Here is a 22,953-nt window from a genome sequence, read left to right as displayed (position 1 = left end):
ATATACAGAATCTGAACTGAACTCCTCTGTTGTTGTATCATTCTGAAAAAGATGAAGGGAAGAAACTATGTAATAACATATATTTAAAAGTAGTCTTGATAAGTGAGTGCAGGGCCATCCTTAGGCATACACAGCTGTGTAGGGCACCATGAAATTTGGGCACCAAATTGCCCCAAATTTCATGGTGCCCTAGGCAGCTGCATGCTGCATACGCAGCAGTACCAGCTCCGGTGACCAGCCTTAATGCTCAGCTGGCCCCCCATGCAAGGGACAGGACCGTCCCTAGTGAGAGGTCGGGCCTTGGACAACTCCCTCCGCCCTGCCTCTTACCCTTCCCCCCTGCTTCCCGAGCGGTGGGAAGCGGAGAGACGCGGTCCTAGCCCACTCTGCTTCCCTTGCCCCAGTCCCAGCCATGTCGCTTGGGTTGGCTCTCACCGGTGGCGGGAAGTGGAGCGCCGCAGCTGGGAGCTGGCTTAGTAGAGCGGGCTGGGGCTGGGCTGCTCCACTTCCCCCAAGCCCCTTCCCCTGAGTGACATGGCTGGGGCCGAGGCTAGGGAAGTGGAGTGGGCTGCTCCTGGCCCCTCACTAATCCCCCAGGTGACTCTGGGCCTGTGGGGCCCCCAAAAGTGACCCCCCACAACTCCTGTCTCCCAGACCGTGGTGGGGGGAGGCCTGAGGCCCGCACAGCCCCCTCATGGGAGGGCTGCGTAGGGCACCCAAATGGCTAGGGACAGCCCTGAGTGCGTGGCTGGTAATGATTGCACTGCACCTTAAATGGGGCAGGGGGGCTTGTCTGGCTTGTCGGGGGAAAAGGTATAACTCTTTATGGGCAGCAGTTAAGAGAGAGGTTCAGAAGCTGCTGCAAAAGTTGAGTGGGTCAGTGTGGCGACGCTGACTCATCCCCCACGGATCGGAAGGGCTGGGAAGTTGATAAAGGGCAAGGTCAGAATGAGAAGCCCCTTTCCCCCAGACCAGGTGGAACAACACTCATCCTCTCTCCCCTTAGAGATGGCAAAATACCAGGTTTGGTCAGGACCTGTTGTAGGCATCATTCTAGTGACTCCTTTTTAGACGAGCTGGGAAGGAATTTTTCCATCATTACCAGATTGGCCAACGTGGAGTGTGTGTGTGTGGGGGGGGGAGGCGGGGAGGTGTTCACCTTCCCCACAGTGGGGTCAAGGAGGGCTTTGTTATAGTGAATAGTTAACGGAGTTAGGCTATGATGTCGCAACTCATTATGTAAGTATGGGCCAGATGTCCAATGCAGGTACTCCATAGGGAAGGGATACAGTGACCAGATAAATGGCTTGGTACAGGATTTAATAAGGAAGTGTTTGTTAAAGGAGTGGAACGGAGGGGTGAGGGGTTCGTATGACGGGCACAGCAGGGAGCCAACCCCCCTTCCTTATAGCCCACCTTAATTCTTCCTCAAGGGGGAGGATGGTAAGGTCCCAGCAATTGGTTGGCTGGGGGACCTGGATGGAAAACGGAGGGAAGTGGCAGAAGCCCCCCACAGATATTGAAATGATCATGGAGTTACCTATACTGTACACTTTTATCTACCAGGAAATCCCAGACATCTAATAATAAAGTTGCAGCCTGATTAAATCATATCAAGTGTCTCCTGTCCTCCTTTTGGTATAGCTGGACAATGTATGTGTGTATGTGTTTTTCTTACCACCAGAGGTCACTCAGAGTAAAGTGAATGATTGCTTCAGCTTTTAAAGGAGACATTAAACATTGCTGTGCTGTTTTTGAGCCATACTGAAACCCATGACAGCCATGTACATTCTTTTTCTTGTTTTACTCTTGCAAATGTGTATCTCTTCATACCTCCTTCATATCTATATTGCTAGATGAGTATATTGGCAGTAAAATGCCCCAAACACATCCAAAACTGGCTTCATATCAGGAACAGACAAGATATATATTTGGATTTAGCTTTCAAATACTCATTAGACTTACTTTTTTGACTATACTATATAATAGAATGTTTGCCAGACATTCACTTAACACAATACTTTGCCAGATAGAGGCTGCCTTCTCAAAAGGATAATACCCAAACATTGCTTAGATTCCTGGGGAAAAGCTTATAAAGCTGCATGATCGTCAATTATTACTCATTTTTGGAAAAGATCAGTAAAAATGAAGTTGCTTGGCATTATAGAGCCTTAAGTTACTCATCTGCTCTGTAAAGTGACTATGTATAAGTGATACCATCATCTTACTCAACAGATCTGTTCCTTGTGTATATTCAGAGTCCTATTAACTGTAGTGACAAAAATATGTTTCAACTGAAGTGTATTCCTGTTAACACTGAAGAATCAATGTAGCTGTGCGCAAAGGAGCTGGAATATATTATGCATAATTTGAATTCAGTGGTTTGCATTGATTTAATTAAGGGCATAATTTGACCTTCAAAATGTTGTTTTTTTTAATTTGGTGCTGATGCACAGGCAGAAAAGAACCCAGCTTGACTCTCAGATTCCAGGGTGAGCTAGCAGTTAGACAAACATTTTTCTTGTCAGCTGAACATGTTCAGATGGCAATCTTTGACAGACAATAAACATAGAACTCAATAATGTCATTTTTACTGTCACTTTTTTAAAGTAGAATTGCCCATTAAAAGCATTGTCAAAAAAACCAAAACAAAATATGAATGTGGACTTTGATTTTGTAATTCATTAGTTTTCTGTACCACTAGATGTTGTCTATAGTTAATAAGGTGCTTATTTGTATTTCCTGTGTGCTGCGTGGAAAAGAGTTTTCATTGTGTGCCTGCTTTACGAGAATTCATGAGGTTTGATTATGCGTAATATAGTAGGAATGTAAAAAGCACATTTCTAGCAAGCTCTGCTATGCATTTGCTGTTGTGATTTTCTATGGCTTGTAACGTCACCAAACCTGAATGGATTTTCATGGCTACAGCAAAAGGCATGTCTCTGTTGCCAGGACTGTCTCCTCGCCAAATATCAAGTTCAAGTGTCAGGGGGAAAAAATGTAACTATGGTAAGACAACCTATTTTCCACTCTCTTTGTCCTGAATGAATGCTAACCAGCTTTTGCTCAAACTTTATGCTCAAATAATTCAAGTTTGCCAAAGTGATTGAGATTTATAATGGAAAGTATTATGAATCCTTAATGTAGGTCTCACTACTGTTGTACCTATAATGTATAGATCTGATGTTCAAAGGTGCTGAGCCTATGCAGTTTCCATTTAATTCAATGGAAAATGGTGAGTGTTCTGCCTGTTGAAAATCAAGACAATATAAATATATTTATTTATTGGAGAGAACCAATGCTGTCTAAGCACTATAGAAAAAGTTCAAAAGGTAGAATCCCTCCCCTGGAGTCTTACAATCTGTGTGTGTGTGTGTGTGTATATATATATATATATATATATTATATATATGCACATACAATAATGTAGTTGCCATTAAACTTGCCTTTTACAAGTAGATAATGTTGCCATGGTATTACCGTTTCCTCTATTCTTAGAATAGGGACAACTTGGAGAATTATGCAGTAACATTTATTGCTTACCAAGGCAATTGTAAATATTTTAACGGTGACTGTAGGTTCTATAGGTTTGCTAAGTTATAACATAGATACCCTTTTTTCAGCTGAGGTATAAACACAAGAACTAGGGTTCTATAATGAAAATGCTAATTCTGCGCTAACTGCAGCCACTGTAAATACTTTGTCGTTGATCAGAGTCCTTAAGCAGATGTCATTTTCATAAGACCACCTCAGTAGGTGTAAAATGTCTCTAATCTTTTTTTTATGGGGTTAGATGTATAGTGACTTACAGCTAAACATGATGACAGAACAACTAACAGGAAAGCACTGCTTCAAGCTGAAGACTCAGCAGGTTAGATCTCACCTTCCCATTACAGATTGTCCTAAACCCTCCCACAGAGTCCTATTAAACTAAATGTTTTACCTATCCAGCATTTATAGTGTACTATACTGGAAACCAAGCTCTTAACTTTTCCATGTTGTTTTTACTGGCTAAATTAATGGCAGCAGTAGATTCACAAACACCCTTTAACCTTTGGGAAAGACATGCTCGACTGCCTTTCTGCATATTTTCAGAATGTGTTTAGAAGGATTATCATTTTAAAAGATTCTTATTTAGTACCAGAGGATAAATAGTCTGCATTAATAAATTATTGAATTCATCTTATTTCTTAGTATCACATCTTCATTATCTACAATGTGAAGGTTAACCCCTCTCCCCAGAATATTAGCCATTGATAAACTAGAATATTTGCAATTTAGAAAACTTTAACTAATTTACATTAAGTACAAAAACTTGGGGCCGGAGAACAGAACCTAACAAGTTGAGGGGCAGCAACTCTTTTCTGAAGCTTTTGAAACTCTTTTCACTTATCTTTCACATTTGAGTGAATTGTTCAGCTTTTCAACTCAACAACCTGTGAGAGAACTGTTGCTACATATTCAATTTACATTTGAAAACGCAAAAAAAAAAATCAAAAATAAAGTAGAGAGAAGTGATTGATTTATTCCGCAAATGTCTTCCATCACAGACCCGGGGTCGGCCTTGAACCTTATGTCATCATTTTCAGCTGTGCAGAGTGGGTGTAAAAATATTACCTAGCAGTTTACATCACTTTGCACAGACGTAAATGACTACACAGGGTGCAGCCATGGAGAATCACACCCATTGTATTCTGAATTTCTTCTGAGTTCACACTCATTGTGTCCTGCTTCAGATTGCCCTCCCTCTTCTCCTTTCCTCTCTCTGTACCTTACCCCCCACCCTCAAACAGATGAAACTAGAAAGGATGTTTCATTGAGTTAAGAAGCTCATCAGCTTATTTTGCTTAGAAAACTGGTACTGTAATTTAGTAGGTGCAGTCCTTTTGCCCTCCAGAATCTTTTCAGTGTTGCCAAATTGTAGAGTGCAGAACAATCAATCGCATACTGTGGTGGTGTGCACTGGTCATTTGTTGCCCATTTGGACGCCCACCATGGCAATGTATTTATTTTATTCAATTTTTTCAAATAGGTGCCCATCAAGAGCTCTGGGTATTTATCCTGTGCATTAAAAGTTACAACATAAACATAAAGGACTGTCCCATAAATATATCAACTTCACAGCCTTAACAAAGGGGAGGGGGGAGGATGAGCTTTGAAACGTGCCTGGATGATTTACAAATCTAGGGTCTCTCAGACCAAGAGGGAGAAAGAAAATTCCAAATACTGCTCGCAGAGAATGGCTTCCCACCAGATTTTTCTTGTTTATGTTGAGGGTATAAACTTAGCTCAAGAGCCTTTGCTCAGTGTGGCAGTATATCACAGAGTGAGAGGGGATCTCTCAGGTAACAAGGTTAGAATACCCTGAATTCTCCATGGTAGTCAGTGCAGATCATGGAGCTCTGCTTTGATTTGTTCCCGTGTGCAACTCTACTTAATAAGTAGGGTGCAGTATTTTGCATTAGCTTCTGCTCCTGAATGATCCCAAGGTGTAGACCCATGTAGAACACATTACAGCAATGTAGAGGTGTGTAGTGGGGTGAGCACCCGCTCCAGCCCTGGAGGGGTTGGAAAAGCCCCTGCGGGGGCTGGGCAAGGTAAAACCCTGGCTAATTAGGAGAAGTGGCTGCAGCTGGGGCCACGCCCCAAACTGAGCAACAGGGCCTTATGATAAGGCCAGGTAAGCCAGGAGCAAACAGCTTCTCTCTGTTTGTAGAGGGAGATGGACTTGGCTGCAGGGACCTGAGCAGAGTACCTGGGTGAAGCAGGGCTGGGGACAGGCTGGGGAGCTCCAGCCTGGAAAGACCCAGGCTGCGGCCTAGCAGAAGGCCAAGGGGTACTAGGGGTTGCAGAGGGCAGCCCAGGGATAGGTCAAGGCAGCAGGTCCAAACCCAACCTTGCCAGTGATGATACTGCAGTCTGGCCCAGGGCATGGGGCTAGACGATGACTGGCAGTAGCCATATACTGAGGCGAGGTGGGAATAGTGGGTGGGGGTTCCCTGGGGAGGGGAGACCCTAAGACTGAGGGGTTACTGCCAGGGGCAGCACCCCAGGTAAAAGGGCACCAGCTCCAGGGAGGGACATGGGGGCCAAGAGGACAGGTGGATCACCGGCCTGCAGAGGGTGCTCCTGGCAGGAATAGAGCTAATTCCCAGAAGTCAGCAGCAGGAGGCGCTGCAGGGGTGAGTCCGCTCCTCTACAAGGTGACAGAAACAGCGTATTTGTGGCAAGGACTGCATCAGAGAGAGAGAATGCTGCCTTCATTTTGCAAAATGCAGATGGAAGAAATGCTTTTGGCTTCAACCACTTCCTGTGCATTCAGAAGCATCTGGGATCTAACATGCCTAAATTGTGCACCTGTTGGAGTCAGACAGTAATACACCTCTACCCCAATATAACACAACACAATGTAACACAAATTTGGATATAACGCAGTAAAGCAGCACTTTACTGGGGGGGAAGGGCTGCGTGCTCCAGCAGATCAAAGCAAGTTCAATATAACATGGTTTCACCTATAACGTGGTAAGATTTTTTGGCTCCCAAGGACAGCGTTATATCAGGGTAGAGGTGTATACGAGTCTTTTGTGGTGGAGTAGAGGTGATTGCATCCTAGCGGGGGTTCTGGAGTGCATTTTCTGAATTCTATTGGGGAGTGTCTCTTTGATCTTAAGTATACAGCTGGTTGTCACCAAAAGGAAAGAAGAGATGCTGGATTGACAGACAGGATTCTTTATGATATAGACTTCATTAAATGGGTAACAGCTTAACACGAACTCTTTTTAAAATTAAATTACATACAGTAGAAGTAATAGGCCACAAATAACCCCCTAAACAAGGATTTAAAGGCAGTAATTGGAGAGTCACCCCACACATATTCCTAACACCTGTTTTCCAGTTAGCTTGCTGCTCCCTTGGGAGGGGAAAGGTGTTACGAGGGACAGTGTGCTCAGAGTATTTTTGTTGTATCTTACTAGTTACATGAAGGTATCTGGCACAAATCCTAAATCTTTTACCTGCACCTGAGTTAAGCAGGTAGCTGAGCCCAGTTGGGCTCAGAGCCTTAAAACACATGGTGATTTCTGTTTAGATACTGGGCCAAGAAACTCTGTAGGTTTGAGAACTGCTCTGATTATCATGTCAAAGCTGTTCAGCTGAATGAAGGGAATATGGCCAGAGAACCTGCTATTCTGTTTTTATTTTGGTTTGACTAGGCAAATTTAAACTCCCAGGGAGGGTTTTTGCTGCTTAACCTAGGAGTCTGCTGAGTTTCTGTTCAGTTGCACTGATCCTAGCATTACTCCATGCACCCTCCAACATTTGAGAGAGAGAAAGAGACCACTACTGTACATAAGTGGGTGACTCTTGACTCAGCTGTCAGGGGCACAAAGCCTGAAAGTTCATAATATTTTGTCTCCAAAACTAACTGTCTCCATCATCTTGGTGTCTGGAATCCTACTACTGCTTCCAAACATGTTATCTGCTGCAGAGCTGCAGCATTCACTAGAGTTATGATTCCAGGCCAATGGAAGGAATGACTGTTACAAGTTCTAGGTAGGATCTTTATTGCAAATGGCATTGAAACAATGTTGAGGTCATTTACTACTATAAACAGATATTTTTCCATGTCATACAGGCACAGTACAGTCCAACGAGGTATATTCTTATCTCTTTATCAGTCCCTGTGCAGCACACTGTTGTTTTGTGTAGTGCAGTATTTTGTTTATTTTTTTATCAAAATGTAGGGGTGTTTTGGTAGTAACTTTTTAGAATTTCGTATCCTTGTGTATATGTCTATTTTGTTTTACAAATGTGGCATACTGAATGGCCTGTGCAGCTTTATAAGTGTAATTGGAAGTGCCATTTAAATCAAAATGAATTTTAGTAGTAGCGGATGAATATTAAGCATAACATTTTCCAGGCAGTGATGATATTTCCTTATGCACTAATCTGTTGTCTTTACAGTTACTTGATTAGAACAAAAATCAGAACATACATATTAAAAACATGTAACTTTAAAACACATTGTATAAAACAACCCTTCTCATTTTCATTGTATTAGCATACCCTTTTATTCTTCAGAATTCATGCTTTCATTAACAGTGGATTTTTGTAATCCCACATAAGATATTGTAACAGCAGTTCCCAGTAATGTAGAAGAGCAAGTGAGCAGTATATGATTCATAATTTTCTACTTGTTACAAAGAAAATTCATGCTTCTCATCTAAGTTTGGATTTTAAAGTTCTTATTTATAAAAGCAGTCATTTTCCAGTCCTTTTTTGATGTACTGGAACATTCTCATTGAGGGGCCAGAAACATAGATTTTCACTTTAAATTACCCATTGTTCCTGTTCTCTGCCATTTTTGCCCTGTAGCGTTGGTTGACATTTCATAGAGAGTGAGCCGGCATAGGGCTGGAAAATATATAATTATAAGAATCATCTGCTCTTGATTTTCCCATTACATACCAATCATGATACAGGCAGATTTTTCATAGGTGTTTGATTTGGAATGAGAAGTTTTATTCTTCGTTGACCTGTGATTAAAATGTGGCATTTTGGTAAATAAATTGAAGATAGCTTCTGCGTAATTCAGCTCTGATCTGGTGCTGGGAAATGCAATGAAAGTCTTTGACCTGTATCACATAAGCAGCAGCATATGTAATGGGAAATATATTCTAGATAAAAAACTGTGTAACACAATACACTTTTTTTAATGTTAGATGTCTTAAAACAGGCATAATGCAGAAATGAAGCAAAATGACTGACATCAGGTGGCAAGATAAGTGAAGTCTTGTTTCACCCTATACTCTGAAAGACTTCAATATAATAATAAGGTTAAAGCCATAGAGTAACTCATTTAACTGCTTTAGTAGCTATAGACACATATGTAAATGCATTAGCAATTATTGTAAAGAATGGTAAGACTAGAGAGCCTATTTCAAAATTAAAAATATAAATCATTATTATGGTAACAGACTAGAGACAAATCTGTTCTAAAATCAGTATTATTTTGGGCAAGGGTCTTGCATGTCGCATTAACCTGAGTAGGTCTTAGTGGTTGGTTGGTACATATTCATGTACATGTTATCCATGGACTAGGCACACAATTCCTGATTACAATATGAGCCTGATCCTGTTCTCACAGATTTCAGTGTTAGTAGGATTGAGCCCTATGTGTGTACATTTCGTTGGTATTGAACAAAAAGATACTCCTTAATTATCCAGTTTTCCTTACAATATTCCCTGGACCACATACTTTCTAGCCACTTGATGTAGTTCACCCTCTATGCATATTATAATAAATAATAATAATAGGAGATATACCTATCTCCTAGAACTGGAAGGGACCTTGAAAAATCATTGAGTCCAGCCCTCTGCCTTCACTAGCAGGACCAATTTTTGCCCCCGATCCCTAAGTGGCCTCCTCAATGATTGAAATCACAACCCTGGGTTTAGCAGGCCAATGCTCAAACCACTGAGCTATCCCTCCCCCCCAATATGAATCATATTGCCTATGATTAATCTGTATGATTAATATGTAATGATTCATATGTACTGTTTTTATACTGATGTTTTGGAAATAACAGACCTAACAATAATATTTTACACGTAGTATACTGCTAACATTAACATCCGAAGAAACCACAAATGTACGATAATAATGAGATCAATAAACAATTAAGCAATTCTTGAAGATATTAAAATGATCTTCCAAAATGTACAGTAAATCACTTATTATATGACCTTCCATACCAGAACAGAGCAAAAATATACATGGGCTAGTAAAAGTATAATGCAGGTGCATGGTATCAGTATCTTTAAAACCTTGGCATAGTGTGTGTTAATTGTAAACTAAAGGGAGAAAATAAATATTGCCTGTTTTTAAAACAATGTTAAAATATTTGCCTTTGCCATTCTGCAATGAACGTGAGAGTAGGATTTAAAAAATACCAAAGTAAGTACATCTTTAGTCAGGATATCGGTGTATCAAACCTGTGAAGTAAAAATGGTACAGGCTGATTTCTAATGATGCTTATTTAATATTCCCTTTCTTTTATGTTTCAAATTTATTTCAGCACAAAACTCCCACCCTCCCTTGACCAAAGTCTTAATATTCAGAAGATCATTTTGAAATGAATGAAGGTGGGGTCAGCTGAAAGTGTAGCATGAGGTCCAAGAATTCTTAGCTTACGGGAGGCCAGCGTATCCTGCTTGAATAGAGAAACTGTATAATACTATATTATTTAATAAATATCCAATAAAATATCTCTACATAAAAAATTCTCTACAATTTCTCTCTACAAGAAATTTCTAATGAGAAAGAACTGGGGCAGGAGGGGAAGAGAGTTTTAAAATAAATTTGATGGGAAATGTTTCCTGCAAGCAAGGCTAAACCATTTGGCTATAAATTATGTGGATGAACAAATAATCTGTTTCTATCTGTTAGACACTGATGGAAGTATTATCAGCCTCATCTATAAATCATGACAATCTTTTTTCTTCAAAAATGGTTTACAGTCGAGTTTAACATTCTTTCTCTCTGGTCACTGATTCCTTTTTGGTAGTCCTGTGACTGTGGGTTTTCTGAAAGCACACAAAGTGATACGTTTTTACTGTTTATTGTAAGTTCACATACTATTTTATGTACCCTTATTTCAGATGTTTAAAAAATCCATAAGGATAAAATTCTTTTAAATATCTGAGTCTGTATGTGGAGTAACTCATTGAAGTTTTGTACGACACTGCTCTGTGTCCCCGGAGTAGCCTCTTTCCGTCATGGCCCTGGAGACTTTAGCGTACGTATTTGTGTTCATTTTTTTGGAACGTAGTTCTGCCATAACAGACTCGTCTCCCCAACATGAGATGAGATCCAGTACCTCCCATTCGGACCATGCTGGAGCTTGTCTGCGAATCCGGGACTGCGTGATCTCTTGTGATGGTGGACTCTGCATGGTCGCCTGTGATGGTGGACTGTGCTGACGGTCACCTGTGCTGATGATGACTAAACAGGAAATGAAATTCAAAAGTTCCCAGGGCTTTTCCTGCCCACCTGGCTAGTGCATCAGAGTTGAGAGTGTCGTCCAGAGTGGTCACAAGGGAGCATTCTGGGATGGCTCGCGGAGGCCAATAACATTGATTTGCTTCCACAATACCTTTAACCCGGGATTGCGATCTTGATTTAAGCGCTACTCCACTTGCCGAGGTGGAGTACAGAAATCGATTTAAAGAGCCCTTTAAATCGAAAAAGCCGGTTTGGTCATGTGAATGGAATCATTTTTTTTTTCGAATTAACTCGGCTAATTCCGAAATAACAGACTAGTGTAGACCAGGCCTAAGTATACAGTAGGACTGGGATTTTCAAAGGAGACTAAGGGAGTTAGGTGTATAAAACTGCAATTGAGTGCCTAACTCCAATAGTCTCCTTCGAAAACCCCAGTTTAGGCATTTAAGTAAGAAAGATTTTTTTGCAGAATTTTGTTTTACATAAAAATCGAAACAAATCCAACCTAGTCCTCCTGCCCTCGATTACTGGTAAGGTGTATGATATTCAGTTATTAGAATAACAAAAATGCTGATCTTTTTACACTCTTAGTGTTACGTCACTTGTAAGGAGATATTTATTACTAATTTTAAAGTCATTCGTTATGTATTGGAGTGTATTCAGAGAGAGAGAGAGAGAGAAAGATCAAAGTATTCATTTCACTATCATGGACACCTTTGCTCAGCATACCCTGCTGCTTTTTGTTACCATCAAAGGGCGCCAGATATGAGACTCAGTCTGTGGCCACACACATTTGCACACAATTTCATAGTTTTTTGAGGAGCCAAATTTGTTAGCAGTTAGATATGTCAGTTTGGCTAGTGGAACACCAATTGCTTTCAGATGTTTCAGAGAAGAATTAAATCAACACCTTATTTTACTTTTAATGGAGGGCCAAATTCTTCTCTCTGTTATGCTGGTGTCCTGAGTAACTCCATTGAATTCAGAGCAGTGATTCAGAATTTACACTGTTATAATAGATAGAGTTGGTCCCATTAATCGTATAAAAAACATAAAGATTTTATTAAATTAGCAACATATCCTAATTATCCTATGCTAAATATAGAGGCAATAGAAAGACTGCAGAGAAATAGGAAGAAAGTAAGAGAATGAAAGATAAATTCTTTGACTCAGTGAAGCTGTGATTCTTTCTACACACATCTTATGCACACAGCCAACAAAAGATTATAATTGACACAAAATTCGTGTTGGCAGCAACTTTGATCTCATCCTCACACATTCTTTGAGCTCTTCTCAACTTATTCACTGAGACCTTGCAAGTACTAGCAAATTTTGTAGCCGTAATTCACCGCTAGAGTACCTTGACTGTGGTACGAATATAGGACTCAGGCATTGTTACTATTTTGCTCTGAGTAAGGTAAGGTTAGATACATGGTGATAGAATGTCTAAGTCAAGACTGCAAGGATGTTTTGTAGTGTAGACAACCAGAAAACAAACAAACAAAAACCCCATCACCAGCTCCCAACCAGATTCCACTAGATTCTCTTTTCTAACATACTGTCTGAAGTCACCTGATTCCATATATTGTGTAGTCATCACATTCTCCTCTCAGAATTACAACAGTTACTACAACAGCTCACATTTCAGCAGAGAAGCCAAGGACTAAATGGTAGTTGAGTCTGGAGTACTGCTTTTCCACTGAAGGTAGTCCCTCAAAACACAGAGTTCAGCCACATTGATAGAATGGTGTGGATAAGTTTATACTGCTTCTCTTTGTGATGGAATTATTCTGAATGTTTCAGTCCACAATGCTATTTCTGGTGCCTTTCATGAACATTACATTTTAAAAGGAAAAACAAATGTTGTAGGACATCTGGCAGTAAGGTTGCAGGATATATATAAACTATATACTAGTCAAACAACATTCTAAGATTATTATTAACAGCCATTTAAAAGAATTCTTTACTTAATGAATTATTCCTTTTTCCCCCATAGGACCAGGGACGTACAATCCTGTAGTGAAGTCAGCTTCCAGTATTTCCCTATTTGTTTCCAGAGTGGAGCGTTTTAAGGACGTGAAAGAGATTACTCCCGGTCCAGGAGCTTATGAGGTTTGTTGATGTGGCTGTGTTCTCGGTCACATACTGGGGCTGATTTTTCACCCTTGCCTTAGCTAGATTGCTTTTGTTGTGCTTGTAGTTTTCCTGGCAGTATTTAGGCATTTAACATGATTTGTAGGGACAGTCTATATTTAGCTATCTAAATGACAATTCCCAAATTGTGGGAACAGGAATGGAGGCCAGGTTTTAAAAACGTGACCAGTAATAAGCAGAGTAAATGACAATTTGTCGACATACCTACTGTATGTGCTTTAAATAGATGCTGGAGTAGAGGCTCACCTCAGACCCATTATTCACTGCTGAATCAGATGGGAGTAAATAAATATTGCTTCTCTGATTCGCTTTCGCTCCCTCTGTTGCTCCGTGTAATGAAATATAGCACACTTTCAGTGCCTGAATCTTTTCTTTGTGTTATACTTATGTATTCCAATGTGAATTTAGCCATGAGCAAATTAAACATCTTTGACTGATGGCCTACTGAGGGAGGGGGCCTAGCTCTGTGGAGCAGAAAACTCGATGAAAGAGCAATGGAAGGGCAGCCTTCACCATATAACTAATTGCTACAATTGCCCTGCCATAGCTCTCTCATCTCTGGGTGGCAATTATGTGCCAAATGCACTGCTACTTGGGATTAAGTCTGAGGAAACTCAGCCATATTAGCTGGCCTTCCCAGGCAATGAAATGGGAGCCAAGAGACTGAAGTGAAGATGTGGAGCAAGAAGGGGAAGGAGGAAAGGCCCCTGTTAGTTCCTCTCTGGTCCCCTGACCAACTACTCTTTCTAGAGCAACAGTATCTGTAGAAAGCCTCTTCCCTTCCCCCTCCAGTTCTGCTCCACCTTTGGACCCTGTTGGCTTTCTTCTCCATGGGGGAGGGGGTGAAAAAGAGATCTAATTGATCTCATTATTGTTCCTCTGTCCTGTGAGGGAATAGGTGCTGCCACAAGGAACCTTGCCTGATCCTTTCCTTACAACTTTTGGGGAGAACGGAATGCAGTGTAATGACTGGCGGGGAAGGAAAGATGATTTTGCAGTCAAGGAAGTGGACTGTGAATTAGGAGTTCTGAGTTCAGTTCCCGGATGTTTGTGAACTTTGGGCAAGTCATCAATCAAATCTCTCTGTGCTTCAGATCCTTGTCTGTAAAATGAGAATAATATTTTCATACCTTATGGTGGTGTGGTGTTTAGATTCTCCATTGTGGCTATATATGTTCTGAGATAAATAGAGAACCCAGCATTTTGACAATGGCAGGAGTGGGATAATGGAGAGAGAGATTGGGGTAGTACAAAGAAGAAGAAGGGATGAGATGGCAATTGAGGGAACACAGAGAATGAAGTAATTGAAAGGATGAGAGATGGAAAGATTGGGAAGAGAGCAAAAACATGGAAAACAGAGTAAGAGGGAAGAGAGACTTTATAGAAAAGGGAATGGCTTGACAAAGGGAAGAGATAAGAAAAGTTGAGCAAATTTCTAAACAAGAAAGAAAAATCATTGAAGGGGACAATACAAGGTTAGGGAAGCAGAGTACACATACAAAATACGCGTACAGTAACTCTATCAGTGTTTGCATCAGTCAGGAGTCAATGGGGACTCTGTATCAGAGGGAATGTCTGAGAGATCTCTCTGTGGATCGGATGTCAGCATGAGTCCAATTCTTCTAAACATAGCTGAGGGACTAATTGGATTCAGTAGTGGGAAATGAAATTTGTTGGATTTTTTTAAAATACATGCTGCTGCAATGATGGAGCTATATTTTTGAATGATTTTATCATTTCCAATACTAATGTAGTATTTTTGGTTGCATTCATCTGTTTTCGCCTGCATCTGATGGGAAAAATGAGCATGCGTTGTGTACTTTCGCTTCTGCTTGATTTTGTGTGTTATTCATCCATAGTCTGAGGATGCAGAGGAAGTGGAGCATTTTGGGGAAGTCAGCTGGGCTTTGATTAGTCTTAATCTTGGGTTTAGTTATGGACAGGAACTGGTGTATCATAGGACTTTATATTAGAAATCATTTAAAATTAATTAATTCATAGTGGAAAAGCATAATGGTAGAGTTCTGTGCTTTAGTTTGATATACATAATTTTAGTAAGCTTTAACTTTTCAGTTTTTAACAGTAAAGGACTCAGTGGTGTCCTTTTTAATGTCTGTTCTCCCCTGTGTATGTTGCAACTATATTAAAAACTATAAATGTACTGTTGATTAACATATTGCTTTTACAGTGCAGCTGGTCAGACATCCAGTAAATATTTTGAGGATGACAATTTTAACAATCAGAATTTTGTGGTGATAAAAGCACATATCACGATTAGGGCCCTATGCATGTACACATTTCCATAGCAATATACACTTATTCTATTGCTATTTCATTCCCATCTTACTCACACACCCATCTGCTCCCACGACACAACTGGCCCATAGCTGAATCTGCTCCTTGACATAAAATTCATAAATGATTATTTTTTATAGTGATTTATTTCTGGGTGGATTTTTTTAGTGTACTCTTTGGGCAGCCCATTGACTCCCACCCTTGTGTTCCTGCAATGTTTTCCCAGTGGCATGACTCAGAATCTCCTTCCTCCATATTGCAGGGAAGGGAAGAGCTACAGCTCCTCAGCTCCTTTGATCACATGCTGTCATGCTTCATGAAACAGTGTATGGAAAATATGCTATAATTAATACCTTCTTGTAGTGGAGAGGTGCAAAGCAGCAGGCTGTTGCAGTCAGGTCCCGGCAGGGCAGGTGGTCGAAAAAAGCAGTGTTTAATGCCTGGCCACAGAAAAATGGTAAATTCTTCAGCAAAAAACTGAATTCAGTGGCATCTTTTAAAAAAGCTATATTTCGTGGCTGCAGCAATGCAGAGTCTACTGTGGTGAACCAGACAGTCCAAACCTTTTAGATCTATTGTCTCAGACTCTCTGCAGAGCCCATCAGGTGACACCTCATTGGTTTACATTCCATTATCAATTGCAAGTTTATTTCCACAACCATACTGGCTAGAAACATGCTTTTTTTCCATGTAAGCTGGGATCCTGGAGCACAATTCCACACAAAGGGGTGAATTTTTCAGTAAGTTGTGTGGTCGTGGTATCACACTATACACTGCTACAATACTCTGATCATGGCGAGCGTAGAGCTATTACTGAAGTTCTATTTATAGTTGAAGTAATGTTTACCTAATTTATTATGCGTTAGACTTCTCAAGTTACACTGCTTTGTTTACTACAAGAAAGTTATGTGTGTTTATATAAACTGAAATACACTAATAACTATAACCATGATGCTTATATTGCATGACTCATCATAAGTCCCTATGGATCCCGTAATATAGAGTGCTGTTCATTTATCTTCACTGCCATAATTGCGAAGCAGATAAGTAAAGAATTATTTTTGCCACTGGACTTCCTGTTAGTCAGAAGTAGACTAAAATGAGCCTTCAGGGAGCTAGAAAGAATATATAACAAAATTCTAATTTTTTCCTTCTTAATATTTGATGGTGAACTGTTAGGGCCCAATTCTGAAGCCTGTACCCATGTGAGTGTGAGCTGTGACATCAGACCCTTATGCTCTAGAATATGGAAACTGTTTCAAGAAAGGTTAACTGGAATAAAGATCCTTAGTCTAAATACAACAAAGATTCTCTCTGCATACTGAAATAGTTTTATTTCAAACTGTACTTGGTGGGTGAGATTCTGTGCTATGGCTCTAAGTCTAGAAGCAAAAAAATAACTTGGAGCTCAGGGCAAGCGTGCAGTAAAGTGATGGTAAACCACCTCCGCACCCTCAGAATCCTGGGCTGTTCTGCGACGTCCACCATCTTTTAGATAGCCCTGCAGTGTGTGTCATCAGTTATGGCAGCCTAGGCCCTAAAGGTGCAGCACTGCCCAGAATCTCCACTGCCGCAGCCCTGGCTAGCTACTCTTTTAGAACAACTTATGCCACTCGATCCTTTTCACCTAGCTTAAAGTGTCAAGAGATGTGGGAGGAGCAAACCCAGAATGTTTTGTACAACTTCCATAAATGACATAGCGCCATAATCATGACATTGCTTTTTAAACAGAACTCCCTTCTGATTTCACTGGTGTATTCTACTTGAAAACTGGTGGCACAGTATGGCCTGTAAAAATGAAGGTCTCAAAATGTAATGAGTTGTCTGGTTTTCAGAGGTGCTAAGCAGCTGCAAGTCCCATTGAAATACCTTAGAAAATCAAACCAGTGCCATACAGTATATTAAGAGAGAATGCTTCTTTTGAAAAATTATGCTAATGCACAGTTCTAGTTTTGCCTTTTTTTTAATTGGCAGACATTTTAATAAAAGTTATAACCCTCAAAAAAGCTATACAGTGAGTGCAAATTAATTACTTGTTTTTAACACTGTTAAATGTAGCAAAGTGTAAACATTTCTGTCATAATACTTGTCACCCCTTTACTTGACAGTGTGAAAGCAAGTATGTCAGTTCTTTTTGGTATGCCAGCTTATCTGTGTGACACCTTTTTATGATGTAATTAGCAATTTTGTTCAATTTTCCAGACATGGAACATTTTATAGCCTTCTGTGGATATAATATTAATGTGATCTTTGGCCTAATGTATGGAGTAATTATAAAAACTGGTGAAATGTAATTGAAGAGGAGGAAAGGCACTTATGGAAATATTTTTGTTACTCTAAAATGTTGCTTCACTACATAGAATTTAATAAGCACAATTATTATTATGCAACACTACAGATGTGCATGACATGTTATGGACAAATATGGTCAAGACGTTGGTCCTTGGGCTGAGAAGCTCACAATATAATTTTTCCAACACTGTTATAATTAGGGCCCTACCAAAGGGCCATGAAAAATGCATCATGGACCGTGAAATATGATCTTTTCCTTATACTATACAGATTTCATGGGGGAGACCAGCATTTCTCAAATTGGGGGTCCTGACCCAAAAGGGAGTTGCAGGGGGGGTCGCGGTATTGCCACTTACTTCTACACTTCTTTCAGAGCTGGGCAGCTGCAGAGCAGCAGCTGTTGGCCAGGTGCCCAGCTCTGAAGGCGGTGCCCTGCCAGCAGCAGTACAGCAGTACAGAAGTAAGCGTGGCAATACCATACCATGCCGTCCTTACTTCTGCATTGCTTCCTTCAGAGCTGGGTGGCCAGAGAGTGGCAGCTGCTGACTGAGGGCCCAGCTGTGCAGGCAGCTGTGCAGAAGTAAGGGTGGTAATACCATACCATCATTACTTCTACCCTGCTGCTGGCAACAGCCCTGCCTTCCAAGCTGGGCTCCCGGCCAGCAGCGACTGCTCTCCAGGTGCCCAGCTCTGAAGGCAGTGCTGCCGCCCGCAGCAGCGCAGAAGTAAGGGTAGCAGTACTGCAACCCCCCCCCTACAATAACCACTTGCAACCACTCCACACGTTCTTTTTGGGTCAGGATCCCTACAACTATAACACTGTGAAATTTCAGATTTAAATAGGTGAAATCATAAAAGTTACTATTTTTAAATTCCTATGACCATGAAATTGACTAAAATGAATAGCGAATTTAGTAGATCCCTAGTTATAATAGTAGCAGACCAATATGAGCACAATAATGCAGCATTTGACACTATTAAACACCAGAGTGACCCTTCAATTAAGCACCTGTTCAGAGTGATTAGGAATTATTTATATAGTCAGTATTATATGTGCTAGAGGCTGCCTATTTCTTCCAGTGGGAGTTTTAACAAAGGAAGGATAAATCAAATTATTAAAAGATAAGAACTAGCCTGACCTTTTGCTAGTGGAGAACTTTATCCTTTTCTCATGGTGTATTTTGGTGCAGAGCAATTAGTTCATTTCAATTAGTTTTAACTCTGGATTCTAACAACACTTCCCACTCATTCTCTCTAATCTTCTGGGTTATATGTACTTATGCAACAGTTTTTTCTAAGTAATTCATAAAAAGCCTCACACAATATATTTCATCTCCTGTCCACAAAGGACCTAAAATGTTGGGAGTTACCAATGTGTACTTTTAAAATAGTTCCATTCATTTCTTACCTTTTTAATTTTAATTTTAATTTACAAGTTATGTACTTCATGCTTATCAAATTTTAAAGATGCTTCAATTTTTTCCCCATTTTTATTAAGGTTTTACAGCTATCAAAAGTGCTAAGAAATCTTGGGGAAATTTTTCTGCTATTGCACATGAGAGTAGCTCTGTTGACTTCAAATGAGTTACTCCAATTTACACTAGTGGCAGATCTTGTTAATTATTGTTAACATGTTAAAAATAAGTTGTCATTTGAAACAAGTTTATAATTTTAAGAAGCTGAATGTTGGGACCGTGGAACTCTTTAGCTTTGAGTATAAAGTGCTGAAATTATACCCCAAAATCTCAAACAAGATAGTTATCTATTTCTCAGGTCCACTAGATATGCTTGCAGCTAACTGAACTAATTAGGTATTCTGTGTTGCCATGGAAAGCACCAAACTGCATGAAACTCAGGGCCATAATTATACAATTTATTATTTGTGTAGTATTAACTCCCTCAACATGATGACCTGCCACTTTGTATACCTGCTTCTCCTTTCCTCATTAAGTGAATGGTGTTCTCCTTTAATTATCTGAGTAAAACAAATAAGAAGTTGTTTTGTTTTGCATAGACCATATGTTGAGTAGTGTTTTTAGGTAAGATTATGTATGGAGTTCACTACACTTCTCTGTTTTCACTTGCTTATCTGAAAAAAATCACTTTGGGTCTGACACTTCTGCTGCTGGGTCTCAGCCAGATGGCGATTTATCTTCTTTGCATGAATACTCACTGCTGGTTATTCTAACTACAGATGCTACTATATTTGGTTTGGGTGCCTTGTTGAAAGACCAGATTGCTTTAGGGAAAAATTTCAGAACAGAGTACAAGATTTAGATCAGTTTGCAAGAGTTGAGAAGCCTCACTGACATACAAGAGCAAGGTACAGACAATGCAGCTGTCAGGTCAGACACGGTGATTGCAGTCTCAAACCTCAAGAGCCAGAGAGCAGTAAGGCACAAGGCTACTCTTTGAAATACCTTCATTTATCTTCAGCATGGGAGAGATTAATTTGATGTTCCTGTAACCCAAATATTTCAGTTGAAAATTAAATCTTCCATGTAAATTTAGTTAATCCCAAATGTTCTGCACAGACAATGGATAAACTGTGTTTACTCAGCATTATTAGATAATAAAACTGCCCAGTGTCTTCCATAGTTAAACAAAAAGGATCTCTCTCTCGCAGCAGGGAAGAAAGGGGCAATTGACAGGATATCCTCTCCATATTAAGCCTTTTCTATTAGTCCCTCTGATTTCAAGAGTTTTACAACAATTGCACCATAATAAGGACAACATAACATGGGTTGCCCCTAACTTCATAAGAAAATTTCAGATTCTTCTTGGATATGAATGTATTGCTTGTCTCCATATTTTTTTACATTCAAACTCTTGAGCTTTTGCTGCACTGGGAAAATGACCTGCAATAATAAGGGCTTGTCAACATGTGGAAGCTGCTGTGAAATAAGCTGGGGTGTGAAATTAAAGTGCAATAGCTATTCTGCAGTAGCTCCTGTGTGGAGACACTTATTCTGCACTAAGGATGCCTTTTTGCACTTTAGATTAGCTTAATCCATTTTGAAAGTGTATTAAACTCCCCAAAGGCAGTCAGTGTGGAATAAGAGTGGAGCGATAGCAGAAGTTATTCCAGGCTATTTCACTGTGTAGAAAACCCTAACATGTCAACCACAGATTGCCCTAAGTGTCTTTCACTTGTGGCCAGGATTTAAAACTGTTTATTCTGTAGTGTAAAGAGGACGAAACCATTTTAACAATCCATTACAGAAAAATTGTGTAACAGGATACAAAAGCAGTACTGCCAGCCTCCTGTATTCCAAAACAATAATTCAGGCTTAAAAATGATAGATTTTGAAACTTTGGTAAGACTCTCATGTGATCACATGACTTTAGGAGCGGGGGGCCTTAAGAAAAAACCCAAATAATGTGAGATTCATGATTCAATTGTAAGAGTTGGCAACAGGGGAAAATTCTGTAATAACTGATTCCCAGAAACCAAAAAGTTAGGTCCAGATCCGAAAAAGGACATAGGCACCTAAATCCCTGATGTAGTTGCTACTAATCCACAAGCCCCCGACTCAAACACTTATGTTACCTGAAAGGCCCTATCTAGAAGGCATGCTCTGAGCATGCCTAACTCACTGCAAAATAGTTGATGGTGGGGAGGAGTGGTTTAGCCCAGTGGTTAGGATGCTCAATTGGATGTGAGAATGCCCTGTTCAATTCCCACCTCTGCCTGCTGAGGAGAAAGGATTTGGACAGGGGCTCCTCACTTCTCAGGCGAGTGACATTGGGCTAAGGAATATTCTGGTGTGGGGCTCTCTGGTTGAAGCTGTTCCACTTTGTATTAAATATTAATTGGGCCAGAGAGAGAAACAGAATGGCTCTATTGTCCAGGCCTCAGGGAAAGGGGGGTAGAAACCTCTTTGCAAATCACTTCTTGTCAGGCAACAGGGGAATTGAATGTGGGTCTCCCACATCCCAGATGAGTGCAATAACCATTGGACTGAGGTTATAAGGGTGGCCAGGTTGTTCTATTCTACCATCCTCCCGCACTTCCTCTGCATAAAAATCTATCTGTAAATCCCTTTATAGATATGGGGCTTAGTTCTTTGCTCAAGCCTCACACAATCTGGGGAGGGATTGCAAGCGCTTTGGAGGACAGGATTAGAATTCAAAGTGATCTTGACAAACTGGAAAAATGGTCTGAAATAAATAGGATGAAAATCAATAGGGACAAATGCAAAGTACTCCACTTAGGAAGGAATAATCATTTGCGCAAATACAAAATGGGAAATGACTGCTTAGGAAGAAGTACTGGAGAAAAGGACTGGGAGGTTATAATGGACCACAAACTAAATATGAGTCAACAATATAATACCATTGCAAAAAAAGTGAATGTCATTCTGGGATGTATTAGCAGGAATTGTGTAAGCAAGACTTCTACTCAGCACTGATAAGGCTTCATCTGGAGTACTGTGTCCTGTTCTGGGTACCACACTTCAGGAAAGTCCAGAGGAGAGCGATACAAATAAAACATGACTTAGAAGGAAAGATTTGAAAAAAAATGAGTTTGTTTAGTCTTCAAGTACATAAAAAGGTGGTTATAAAGAGATGGGGGATAAATTGTTCTTCATATCCACTGAGGACAGGACAAGAAGTAATGGGCTTAAATTCCAGAAAGGGAGATTTAGCTTAGACATTATAAAAAACTTCCTCACTGTCAGGTTAGTTAAGCATGGAACACTTTATTTAGGGAGGTTATGGAATCTCCGTCATTGGATGTTTTTAAGAACAGGTTAGACAAACATCTGTCAGGGATGGTCTAGAATAGATAATACTTCATCTGCCTCAGTGCAGGGGACTGGACTAAATGACCTCTCAAGGTCCTTTCCAGTTCTCCTTTTCTATGATTCTATAAGTGGCTTGGGCCAGTGATGAAGAAGGGTTGGGGAACTCAATAAGCAGTATAAGATCTCACCAGAGAGGAGGCCTTTCAAAAGAGTGCATCATACCCAGGTTTGGGGGTAGTTGTTACTGGTTTAGGGTTTTTTCTTGTTGTGGAAAACTATTTCTTTATTACTGTAACCTATGCAAGAATAAATGTTGAAGGGATAAATTGCTGATTGAATGACTGTTCTTTTATTAAGGAAGTGGATGACCCATTCAAATAGCTCTGAATATGCTAGATTCCTGGTAGAACAAATTTTTACATGTTTTGAGGCTTTTATGACTCAAAACCAATAAAGGTTGTT

General features: G+C 40.2%; 1 protein-coding gene across 7 annotated transcripts in view; it reads left to right on the top strand.

The window, feature by feature from the left end:
• STPG2 (sperm tail PG-rich repeat containing 2) overlaps positions 1 to 22,953 on the top strand; it is a 397,910-nt gene that overhangs the window by 235,122 nt on the left and 139,835 nt on the right. For all 7 annotated transcript variants that reach the window (XM_045017500.1, XM_045017505.1, XM_045017503.1 and 4 more), the window contains one exon: positions 12,999 to 13,114. In XM_045017500.1, the coding sequence (XP_044873435.1) occupies positions 12,999 to 13,114 (116 nt within the window). The remainder of the gene's footprint in view (positions 1 to 12,998; positions 13,115 to 22,953) is intronic.

Source organism: Mauremys mutica, chromosome 5 (assembly GCF_020497125.1).
Source record: "Mauremys mutica isolate MM-2020 ecotype Southern chromosome 5, ASM2049712v1, whole genome shotgun sequence".
Lineage (NCBI taxonomy): Eukaryota > Metazoa > Chordata > Testudines > Geoemydidae > Mauremys > Mauremys mutica.
Note: the sequence above shows the minus strand (reverse complement) of the source record. Positions and strands in the feature narration are given on the sequence as shown.